A 12,338-nucleotide genomic window follows, 5' to 3' on the forward strand; every position below is an offset into this window, starting at 1 on the left:
TTCCTTCCTTCCTTCTTTCCTCCCTCCCTTCTTGTCTTCCTTCCTTCCTTCTTGCCTGCCTGCCTTCCTTCCTTCCTCCCTCCCTTCTTGTCTTCCTTCCTTCCTTCTTGCCTGCCTGCCTGCCTTCCTCCCTTCCTTCTTGTCTTCCTTCCTTCTTGCCTGCCTGCCTTCCTTCCTTCCTTCCTTCCTCCCCTCCCTCCCTCCCTTCTTTCCTGTCTTCCTCCCTTCCTTATCTTTCTCCCTTCCTTCCTTCCCTCCCTTCCTTCTTGTCTTCCTTCCTTCCTCCCTCCCTGTCTTCCTTCCTTCCTTCCTTCTTGTCTTCCTCCCTTCTTGTCTTCCTCCCTCCTTTCCTTCTTGTCTTCCTCCCTTCCTTCCTTCCCCCTCCCTCCCTTCCTTCTTGTCTTCCTCCCTCCCTTCCTTCTTGTCTTCCTTCCTCCCTCCCTCCCTGTCTTCCTTCCTTCCTTCCTTCCTTCCTTCCTTCCTCCCTCCCTCCCTCCCTCCCTCCTTCCTTCCTTCCTTCCTCCCTTCCTCCCTCCCCCTTCCTTTTCTCCAGCGGGGCTCACCCTGTGACAAGCTCCGAACTCAACTAGGGGGATTCAGGGATGGGTCAAGCAAGAGTGGGCCTTCGAGGGTGAGAGCTGCAGGTGGAAACCAGCCTCAGCTAAAGGACGGGGCTTTGCACTATGTCCCTTTTCCCTCCAGTTCCTCCCCACCAATAAATACCATCGATGACAATGCTGGAAGAACTGGAGATGCCCCAGGATGACGGGTGTGTTTTTCAGACGGTGGGAGAGAGCCTGTGAGGACCACGGAGCACGTGAGGGGCCTTTAGTGGCCGGGGAGGACATGATGCTGGGACTTGGGCATCCCCCAGGGTGACCTGCATTTGTTGTCCCGGGCCCGGGAGCGGGGGCTGTCTTTAGGAAATGGCATTTTGGGGCTGCAGTTTCCCTTTCAGACTCTGAGAAAATATCCCGACATCCTCAGGGTAGAAGCCAAGTGCACTGCGGCCGACAGTGCAATCTGCAAAGTTGGTAGAGTCAGCAACACGGACTTGGGGGCCCGTCTTGGCTTTGCTGTCTGCCAGCTGAGTGGCCACGCCTCTCTGAGCCTCGGTTTCCTTATCAGGAAAAGGGGGTGCTGGGAAGAGCAAATGAATTCATTAACATAGTCCTTGCGAAACAGGCTTGACCCAGAAGGAGCCTTCTTCTCCAGCCTCTGATGCTCTGGGGTTCAAGTTGACTTTTGTTCCTCTAGCCACATTCTCTTGGTTTCCCTCTGATTGTCAACACTCGTCATGGGGGCTTCTAGGTAGAAATTGTGGCCGGTGCTGTGCAGCCCTGGGGAAGTGGCTACCCCTCTCTGAGCCTAAGTCATTTCATTTAGAAGAGGGGGCTCAAACCACACGTCCATCCTACTTACAGAGCAGAGTTCACACGGTCGCTGAAGAGGTCACCGCTGTGACGGCCCCTGGTGACTAACCCAGTGCCCTGCAAGTGGGAGGGTTCTCGGAGTGCAGGCCGGGGCTGACCTGCTGGTCCAGGTGGATGCTGGACCCGGGACCTTGACCTCTTCCGAACCGCCCCCCTCAGGGCAGCAAGCTGAGCAACCTGGATTGTCTGATGTTCAGCGTTTTAAAGCGACCGCTCCCTGGTGCAGAAGGTGCTGGAAGCTTCCGGATTCACCAACTCCCTTCTTCAAACTATCTCTGAGGCTGTCACTGCCTGCTGGGGCCACCTTTCTTCTGGGATGCGACTGTCTCCAGAATAAATATTATCACCTCTCTCCCCCCAGATAAAAGCCCCGACCCCCAAACGACAGGGATGACCCCCAAACGACAGGGATGACCCCCAAACGACAGGGATATCCCACGTGGGAAACGGGGCTGGGGCGGGAGAGTAAATCCGTTCCCAAGAGGGGACAGGGAAGGAAGAGGGAAAATGAGGGTGGCGGGAGAGACAGGGCATCGCTGTGAGCCAGGGATGACCGAGCAGAAGCCACAGACTGGTGAGCGTGTCCTGAGTGTGGGGCTCCGGGCCTGGTGGGCGCTCTGCGGCCCAGGCCAGCGGGGTGGCTTTGCTGGCCACCTTGCACCCTGCATTTGGGATGCCCACCCCCACACGGAGCTGGACAGAGAGGTCATTAGGAGGACGAGAATGTTCCAGGAAGTCGTGTGCTCCAGTCACCCCCAGCCTCCCAGGCCCCAGAGTGACCCCAAAAGAACATTCTGTCTTTGGGCTTCCAAGTCCTGATTTGGGGCACTGATTCTTGGCTAACCGGCGAGGGTACTTTTGGTTGTCTCAACGATGGAAGTCAGGACGCTCCTGGTATCAGAAGGGGCCGGGGGTGGCATGACGGGCGGTGGCCGTCCTGCAGCTCCAGGGCAAACCCACACAGGGAAAAGAGTCTGACTGCCACACAGCCTTGGGACCTTAAAGGCAGGCTGAACTTCCTGGCTTGCCATCCCAGCTCTCTCTTGTACGTGGCTTTAAAGTAGACTGAATTTTCCATGCATGCAGCTATTGGGGAAATTAAGGAAAGACTGATTTATCAGAAGTCGTTCGCCGTTTCAGAAAGCCGCATCACCAAGGCGACACTGCTGGTGGCATTTGAGTTGCCAGAACAACACACCTGTGTCAGTCTGCTTTTGACACTGTTGTGTTTGCAACAATTCTATGTTTAGGCGCAAACATCTGACCACTGCCGTGAAGCCATGCCCGAGCGCTGGGACGTTAAATGACAGGCCTTTGATATCATAAGGTACTTTTATGCCACCTCCTTAATTTTATTGTTAGGGCTTTACACTGGATAGGTTATATCCATGAATTAGCTTCTGGTTAGTAAACAAGGGCTTTTAAAAATATTTGTAAGCCGGGCGCGGTGGCTCACGCCTGTAATCCCAGCACTCTGGGAGGCCGAGGCGGGAGGATCACTTGAGCTCAGGAGTTCGAGACCAGCCTGAGCAAGAGCGAGACCCCGTCTCTACAAAAATAGAAAAATTTAGCCAGGCGTGGTGGCGTGCACCTGTAGTCCAAGCTACTGAGGCAGGAGGATCGCTGGAGCCCAGGAGCTTAAGGCTGCAGTGAGCTATGATCATGCCACAGCAATCCAACTGGGGAAATAGAGTGAGAGCCTATCTCAAAAAAAAAAATATATATATATATATATATATATATATATATAAGCCCAACAAAACAAACAGAAAAACACCTTATTAAAAACTAGGCTTTAGGCCAGGCGTGGTGGCTCACGCCTGTAATCCTAGCTCTCTGGGAGGCCGAGGCGGGCGGATTGCTCAAGGTCAGGAGTTCGAAACCAGCCTGAGCAAGAGCGAAACCCCGTCTCTACTATAAATAGAAAGAAATTAATTGGCCAACTAATATATATATATATAAAATTAGCCGGGCATGGTGGCGCATGCCTGTAGTCCCAGCTACTCGGGAGGCTGAGGCAGAAGGATCACTGGAGCCCAGGAGTCTGAGATTGCTGTGAGCTAGGCTGACGCCACAGCACTCACTCTAGCCTGGGCAACAGAGCGAGACTCTGTCTCAAAAAAAAAAAAACAACAAAAAAAACTAGGCTTTGAGTCCGACCCAGGTGCCAGCCATTGAGGGGGGGGTGGGGACACGCACTACTGATAAATATCACTCGTCCTTAGAATTACTCATGTAAGTCGTAAGTCAGTTTCCCAGAGCTCTGTACTTGCCCTGGGCCACTTTCTGCCAAATTTTACCTCCTTGGAAGCAGGTTTTTCCTGCTGCTGTTGGTCAAACCACCTCATGGCGAGCATGAGATAGGGTCACCGGGACAGCTGTAAGGGATCAGGGCGTTTGGGAACATAGATCTGCGGGGACTCCACGCCAGACCGGTGTGTCCCTCCCTCATCGCTGGGCAGACAAAGGCAGGGGACAAAGGCAGGGGATGGCTGCCCTGAGACGGCGCTGGGAGAGGCCCCTGGGCCCGGCTCCCAGGACGTGCTGGGAATCACACCCAAGCCTCCTGCTCCGCACAGGCAGAGGGTCCCCGACCGCCGGCTGGGGGAGGGGACCAATTCAGCTCCCCGTTACGGCAGGGGGGGCTCCGCGCCACACACGGAGACGCAGGCTACCCAGGTGGCTGGGGGTGACTGCAACGGAGCCCCGGAGTCCCGACACGGCCACTGTGTGCCCGCCCCACGCCCAGCGGAGAGCCACAGTCGCGTGCAGGGAACATTCGACAGAGTCGGGGCTCGGCTGCCCTCGGGGAGGGGACTGTGCCCACGCACGGTAAGGCAGGGCCCCCACTGCCCGTCCCACCTCCCTGCTGCTCTTCTCAGGGAGGGGGTGCATTGGAGGCGGAGGTGGCGCCTAGGAGCAGCCCCTGGGGACAGAAACTTTCTAATCCCTCCTGGCGGACAAGGCCAGCGCCTGCGATTCTGCATCCTGCAGCTGCTTTGGAGATTAAGTGCCCTGAGTGGGACGGGCTGCGGGGTACCCGGAAGGCACAAGAAGGTGCCACCTCCCCTGGTGCACGGCCGCAGGGGCCCTGGGAGGCAGCAGCTCCCCCGAGGACCAGCTTCTAGCCCCGGGAGCCTCCTGTGCTGGTCGGGGGCGAACCAGGCGTCCAATCTCCGCCAGCCAGGACAGCCCCGCGGCCTCATGCTGGCCGCCAGCTCTGGAAAGGGACGCGCAGGGCAACAGAGCCCCCAAGCATCCGTCCCATTGAGAGGGTCGCACCGTGCCCTGTGTCCCGCGGCCGGCCGAGACACTCTGTCTTCCTGTTCCTGGAGCTGAGGGCCATCTCCAAGGTGCAGGGGAGCCTGCAGGCTGTCCCCAGGGAACTCGCACAGGGAAAAGGAGTGGCTTGGGGGCAGGGGCTCAAAGGGACGTGAGGCTTCCGACAGAGCCTCTGTCTTCCTGCCCGGGGGCTCCGGGGTCTTGCTGGGGTTGCTCAGTTTTGCTCAGGCGTGGGAACTTAGGAAACCGCAGGATGCGAAGGTAGGCAGAGGTCACTGCCACCGCAGACCGAGGGGCCACCAGGAAGAGGACTGGATCCCACGGGGCTCCTCAAACACACTAGGCACATTCCCACCTCGGGACCTTTGCACGGGCTCTTCTCCCTGCCTGCAACACGCTTCCCCCACACAGCCCCCGGATCCTCTCCCTCCCTTCCTCCAGGTCTCCCAGCGTGGCCTTCCCAGTGAGGCCTGCCCCGGCCTCCCTACGCAGGATGTCCCCGTCCCCAGCACTCCCGATCCCCTTCCCGACATCGTTTATCTCCTCGGCACGGATCACAGGCGTACAGTCCCAGGTGGCTCACAGACGAGGGCACATTCTGAGACGTGCATTGTAGGCGATTCTGTCATTGTGCAAACATCATGGAGCGTCCTTGCACAGATCTAGACGTTTGTAGCCCGCGACACACCTAGATTCTGTGGTCTAACCTATTGCTCCTGTCACTGCACTGCACACTGCTGGCAGCTGCAACACCATGGGCAGTGCTGCGTAGCTAAACATCTAAACGCAGAAAAGGCGCAGTGAAAGTACGGTGTCATAGTCCTATGGGACCCCCCGCGTACATGCAGCTTGTTAATGGTGAGACGTTATGCAGCACGTGACCGTACAACATGTTTGACGTGTTCATCCCCACCTCCCTGTAAGCCCCCCGAGGTCAGGGCCTTTGTCTATTTCATTCATTGCCCTACCCTGACCCTGAGCCTAGAACAGAGCCTGGCACACAGTAGGTCCTCGATGAACGTTTGTTGAATGAATGAACGCAGGGGCCTGGGGAGCTGCCTTAATCCAGGTCGCCGGGGGCTTCCTGGAGAGCTCTGAGTGCTCTTGGGACACTCAGGGGTTCTTGCGGAGGGGGTTAGGAAGTCTCGGCCTAGATTTCTGGGGGTCCCCAGACCGGAGCCTCCCTCTGGGTGTGCCCAGACCCACCCTGGCAGCATTGGGGGCGGGAGGGACCGGGCCAGACCCATGATGAGAGTGGAAGGGGGCGCAGAGAGAAACTTCTCTCTCTCTGTTCGATCTCCTGACCCAGCATCCTCCGGCCACCTGGCCCAGCTGCCGATTCCCCCCCGGAGCAGCAGCGACATCACCCACCCACGTGTTGCCAGCTCTCTTCCCCCCCCCCCCGGAGAGTCAGAAAATGCCAACCTGGCAAACCCAGGGGGCTGGTACCCAGTTCTTTAAGTTCTAGCCCCGGCTTCCACCCAATCCAGACACGACGGCCGTGTCTGGGACTCAGGGCCGATTCTATACCTCGGTTCCTTCCTCCCCTTTTAGAGCCTTCCTCGTCCTCACTGGCCACGGCACAGAGAAAGCGGCTTGGGCCGGGGCCGCCCGGGGCTCGGCGATTCCCTTTTCTCTTCCCAGGGCCTTGCCACGAGCCACACGCGCAAGGACACCACGCACCTACGCGCCTCTCACTCGCTGGCGACCTCAGGAACGGCCCCTGCTCTCTGGGCCGTGTCGTCTCACCTGTGCAACACAGGGTGCAAAAATACCCGCCCGGGGGGCCCCTGGGGGATCTCACAGGACAGGGATGGGAAGACGCGCTGCCTGCCACCATGACTGTCAGCTAGCCCCGGGCGTCACAGCAAGATACACACCCGGAAGTCATGCACACGGCATTGTGCGATTGCAGCTTCTCGTGACAATCCGGGCAGGTGGAGTGGACGTGCGTGTGCGGGTGTGCGGTGGTCTTGGCGCTCACACGTGCACACTCACACACACGCGCGCGCACCTGTGGGCTTACCTGTCCACCTGGACTCCCGTGTCCTTCGTCTCTGCCTTGGCCGGTCCCCCGCCCTTGGCCCCTTTGCTCCCGCCGGCGAGAAGGCTCAGCACGGGCTCTATCTCTTTGAGCAGCTCGTCGTGGTCCCCCCTGCCTTGGAGGCCGGCCCTGGCTGCTTTCTTGGCAGGGTCCTGGCCTGGGGGCGGGGGGGCCGGGCCGTTGGCATGGGGCCGAGAGCCGGCTTCCTGCCCGTCGTCTTGGGCGTGCTGAGGGCCGTTCCCGGGACCCGGGGTCCCGCCCGCCGCCGGTGGCTGCTCTTTGCTGGCCGAGGGCTGGTGGGACAGGTCAACGGCCCTGGCGGGAGGCCCCAGGGGCTGGGTCACCCGGATGGTCTTGGGGGTCCCGTCCCCGGTGAAGGTGGTCTCCAGGTGTGTGGTGAAGCCCTCGGGGCCCCTCAGAATGAGGACCACGTGGGTCTCGGCGGCGACGCCCCTCAGCACCTCCAGCGCGCTGTCGTAGCTTAGGTCCACCAGGGGCCGGCCGTTGACCGCCAGGATGATGTCCCCGGCCTGCACGAGGCCGCTCTGCTCCGCCGCGCCCCCTCGAATCAGGTCTGAGATGATCACGGGGGGCTTGCTCACCCGCTCCTTCACCAGGAAGCCCAGGCCCCCGACCTTGCGCTTGAAGAGGCGGACGGAAATGACATTGGGCTGGATCTGCTGCACGCCGACCACGGGGTCCTCCATGGCGGCTGGTTGCCAGGGGCCCGCCTGGAGCCCCCCGGACGAGCTCGGGCCGAGGCGATCCCGCCCGGAGGAAGCGGGCTTCAGGCTGCGCCGGGAGCCGGGGGCTGCGGGGAGCCGGGGGCTGCGGAGCTTCGGCCCTGCCCGGGTCTGACGTCAGCCCGGCGTCACCCACTCATCGCCGCCGGGCCGTCGGTGGCATGACTCCACGCGCCGCCTCCCGCCCCCCTCTCTAAGCAGGCGACGGTCGGCCGGGCGGACGTCAGGGGAGCGGTGGGACGTGTCCCCGAGCAACAGGTCAGGCAGGACGGGAGGAGAGGCGTCTGGCGGATGTGTCTAGAGGTGACGCGTGACGGATGTGAACTATTCCCTGGGCATCTTGATCGCTAGCCGGTCAGACGCAGATCAGAGCTGGGGCTTCCCGAGCTGCAGAGAAGGAAGAAGAAAGAGGATGAAAAGAAAAGGAGAGAGAGAGACAGAGAGGGACTGAAGTGGGGTGCACACCGCCACCTTCCACACGAAGAGGGAAAACGCAGCCACCGACAAGGTCGAGCCACAGGACCCTAACTCTGGAGTTTCGAAGCCAGCCTGGAAACGAAATCCTTCTTCCAGGATGGGGACACCCTTCCCAGTTAGCTGCCAATGGCCTGCTTTCGCCTCCTCTATCAAAGCCCTCAGAGACCAAAGGGTGTCCCTGGGGGAGGCACAGCGTGGACAGTCAGCCACAGACACCGAATGACCAAAACCGTACAATCTCTCTTCTCTCTCTCCCGCCCCAAGGAGCCGCCACTCCGCCCTGCCAGCTGGCCTCACGCCCCATGTTTTGCACGCACGTCCCACTTGCAGCTTGGGAGCTTAGCTGGCACAGGTCTCTGGAGTCTCCATCCCAGTCCCCACGACAAAGAGGGGACCCTTCCATGAACCCCCCAATGAGGGATGCCAATTGGCCTTCATGACCATGTTTGTGATTATTAGCTTGTTCCAAGTTCAAAAGGACAAATGTGGTCACACTGCAGACATCATAAACACCAAAGAGATGGGTCTACGCAGAATCCTGGAAGCCTCTTGTGCTCCGCAGAGCACCTGAAACCCTGGTGGAGAAACGTTAGGAAGAGTGGGTGCCGGACCCCTGGGGTACAAGGCACATAGTAGGTGCTCAGTGAACATTTGTTCATTGAAGACGAAAAAAACCCTCAAAGGCTAAGCACAACAGACACCTTTTGAGCACTTTCACTCTTAACACACGGATATACTTTTTCTCCTTTAATCCCCATAATGGTCTCTCAATAGACAAAGACGCCGAGGCCTGGGAAGGTCTAGGAGCCTGCCCAAGGTCACGGACAGAATAAGGGCAGAGGGAGGCTCTGACCTTCCGTCGGCTCCACTCTCCAGCCCGGGCTTTCACACTTACCCTCTGGCTATTTCAAATTCATGTTCTAGATGTTTTCTCAGGTCCTAACATTTTCCCTGAAACGCCGGCAACTTCCGAGCCACTGACTCCCGCCAGGCCCAGGGAGACGGGGTGTAGCTGGGGTACCGAGAGCCAACAGGGGCCCCGCTGGAGATGCTCTGTGGGCCAGGTGAGCGCGCACACCTGTCCACGGGCTGTGTGTGTGCACAGGAGGACGCGTCTGGGTTGGGGCAGGTGATCCGCGGGTGTGGGCGGGGTGGGGGCATCAGAGAGCCCCCTCCATCTCTTTCCCATCCCCCACTCAAGTCCCATTTCCGTCTTCATGCCAGCCCCCCTCCCGCCGTGCCCTCGCCACACTCGAACACAAGGAGGGAGCCCCGACCTGCCACCGCTCACAGCCCCCACTCACTCCCTTGTCCCTTACAGCGACTTCCCAGGGTCACCCCAGGCCGAGGCGGCTGACAAACTCCCGCTGCCTCTGAGAACAGGAGGTGGGTGCGGAGACCCCCTCCCGGAAGGAGGTTCCACCCCCTGGATCCCCTCGACGGGGGTGGGGGGTTAGCAAGTTCAGCGCCCCCCCTGCAGCTTGCACCTGCATTACGCAACTCCGCCAGCCCCTCGGTGTGGGTGAAGCAAACACGGATCCCCCGCCCAGCCGGGCTGCGCTCTCCATCTGGCGTCTCCGTGTGTGTGCATCGCCCTCGTGCCCTGTCACTTCTCTGTGTGTGTGGCCCGTGCACGCACCGGCTGAGTGTCTTTCGGCGTTTGCTGCGGTTCTGGTTTGCAGGGAAACCATCTCTTCCACGTACCAAACCCAGGATGCTCGTTCTTTAGTGGGAGGCAGAGACAGCGGGCGCCTCCAGGGCTCTCCTGGCTGTCCAGTTTGGCACCGGGCTCTGCTCTCTAATGAAAGAAGGGACTTGAACATGAACTCTTGGGGAGGTTACGTCCCCCCGCCAAGAGTTCACGTCTTCCAGAGACTGGCTCGGGCCAGTCCTTCCCGAAGGACAGAAACTGGATTTGGCCTTTGGTGCACTTTGCTTAAGAAAAATAGAAAACAGGAACGCCTCCAACCTCAACAAGCCCCCGGCTACTCTCAGCATGTTCTAAACCACTCCCAGCGAGTCCCCGTCCCCCAGCTGCTGTCTAGAAGCCGGGGGTGGGGGTGGGGGGATCTTGGCTGATGCTGGGGACACGGGGGTGCCGTTTCTCTCTCAGACCTCGGCCCTGGAAAGGAAACTTTGGAAGGAATTGGAAAGCAGCTGGGCTGGGTAGAAGCAGGGACAAGGACTGTTTGCTGAGGGACAGAGACAGAGAGAACCACCTCTGTGTTCTCAGGGTTCGGAGCACCCTCTGTTGTCAATCACAGTCTTAACGACACCTCCACGGCACGCACTTTGTCTCCCCCCTTTTCCTGCCCAAAGAATACCCTCATCTACTATCATGCTTTTCATCCTGGTCCTGACCATGGTCAGGTTCGGTCGTCTGCGTTTTAAAGACGCATAAATTAAGCTGCTACAGGGACAACCACTTGTGCTGGTTTTCGAACGCCCAATTTCCACGTGGCACTCGGGGACGGCTAGATCCCCTGCTGCCACAGGGAAGACGTTTCAGGTCCTCCCTGGCTCTCTCCGGGTGAGTTCCTTATTTGCTCTGAACCTCAGTTTCCTTCTCTGTAAAATGGGATCATCAGTAATCACCGGGTAAGGCGGAGGGCGAAAGGAAATAGCAGGTGCAGGGGACTTAGCAATGTCACAGACGGATGCTCAAAACCTCGGTTTCTTATTATGTTACGTGACACATAATGCTTTGGGCTTCCCGGCTCTGGAGAAGGTGCATTTTCGACTTCATCTTGGTCTAACCCTAACCAAAGGTACTTCAGGTGCCGTCTGGAAGGGGGTCCTTCCCTTGAAACCCCACAGAGGGATCTCACGCCTGTGGAGGGTGGGTAGAGGGGGGTGCTGGGGGGAAGAGCTGACAACCCGGCTTCTGCCCCCGGGAGCTGCGATCTTAAACAAACCCCGTCTGCGCGCTCGCCGGAGTACGTGCCACGGAAACAGCGCTTGCACCCAAGCCTCATTCCAGTAGTCCAGCGGCCTCGGGCGTGTTTATTACATTTACCTTGCTGTAAGGAGATCGGTGGCTTGGCTATGAGGGACGACTGCCAGTGGGAAGGGAACAGCCCAAACGGGCCCCCGCCTGCCACTGCGTCCTGGCTGCACGACCCTGGCCCGCCACCCCCACCCCGCACTCGTTTCTGCAACCCCAGGAGCGGGCCGGGAGCGGTGCTGAGCGGGAGTTTACATCGCGCTGAGCATGGCGCCCAGGCCCTCTGCACAGGTGCCTCATTCAATCTTTACGGCCCCCGTCTGCAGCGCGTGCCATTTTTATCCCCCCGCTAGGGAGGGACGGGAGAAGTGAACCCAGGAGGTTGCCCCGGGGCTAAGCGAGTGATTCTGAGCAGTGTCTGTCCTCAATCACGGTCCCAGTAGCGATCTCACAACACTATGTCTTCCTCCTTTTCCTCCCCAAGGCACGGCCCCCTCTGCTGATCCGGGTCACGTCTGATCGCGCCCATTTTGCAGATGAGGAAATGAGGCCCCTATGGAGAGACCCGCCTGGCCTGGCCTGGTCTGCCTGCCTGCCTGCGTGCGTGCGGCTTTCCATTGCTAGCACCGAAATCGGGGAATGTTAGGGTGAGGAGGAGCCTTCGAGATCTAGTCCACCCGCTGCATTCAAAAAATGAGGAAACAGAGGCCCGGAGAAGCGACGGGCTCATTCCACAGGGACTGGCCCCGGCTGGGGCGTCCAGAGCTGGGCCCTTGGTTGCAGCAGCTGCTCGCCACATGTGGCCATTGGGCGCCTGCACCGCGGCCGGTCCCCCTCGAGATGCGCCGTGACAGTGAAATGTACAAGAAAAAGAACTCGAGCGTCTCAATAATGTTTAAATACGGATGATTGCATGCTGAAATGACACCGTTGTGGATGTGTTGTGTTAAACAAAAATTATTGTGAAAATTAATTCCCCCTTGTTGCTTCTTAACTTTTTTTAATGCGACTGTTATAAAGTGGTACATTACCCACGTGGCTTGCCTTATACTGCTGTTGGGTGGGGGGAGGGGGTCTATGCAGTCCAATAGCAGGATCATTGTTCTGCCCTGCATCCTGTCGTCTCTCGGTCCCCTGGGGAAGCTATGACAACTTAGGCAGAAGATACTTCCTAACGTTTCACCTTCCAAAGAAACCAGAAAAATGACAAAGAGGGTTTGCAAATATTTCACCACATTTTGAGGTTGACCACTGGGAGCAGGCTTGGTGCGGTAGGATTGAGAGAGAAAAAAATCCACCTAGGCCACATGAAGAGAGGTCAGAGTGGGATGTTACCTGGACTAACAGTTGAGAGTTCGACATCCTGCCTTCCGAGTTACCAGCTGAGACCTAACCCATCTGTATAAGGAATGTGT

General features: G+C 58.7%; 1 protein-coding gene across 1 annotated transcript in view; it reads right to left on the reverse strand.

The window, feature by feature from the left end:
• Positions 1 to 12,338, reverse strand: part of NOS1 (nitric oxide synthase 1) — a 105,375-nt gene that overhangs the window by 74,850 nt on the left and 18,187 nt on the right. Inside the window, exon 2 of the mRNA XM_012756647.3 lies at positions 6,742 to 7,889. Within this exon, the coding sequence (XP_012612101.2) occupies positions 6,742 to 7,466 (725 nt within the window). The 5' untranslated portion in view covers positions 7,467 to 7,889. The remainder of the gene's footprint in view (positions 1 to 6,741; positions 7,890 to 12,338) is intronic.

This window comes from Microcebus murinus, chromosome 22, assembly GCF_040939455.1.
Source record: "Microcebus murinus isolate Inina chromosome 22, M.murinus_Inina_mat1.0, whole genome shotgun sequence".
Taxonomy (NCBI): domain Eukaryota; kingdom Metazoa; phylum Chordata; class Mammalia; order Primates; family Cheirogaleidae; genus Microcebus; species Microcebus murinus.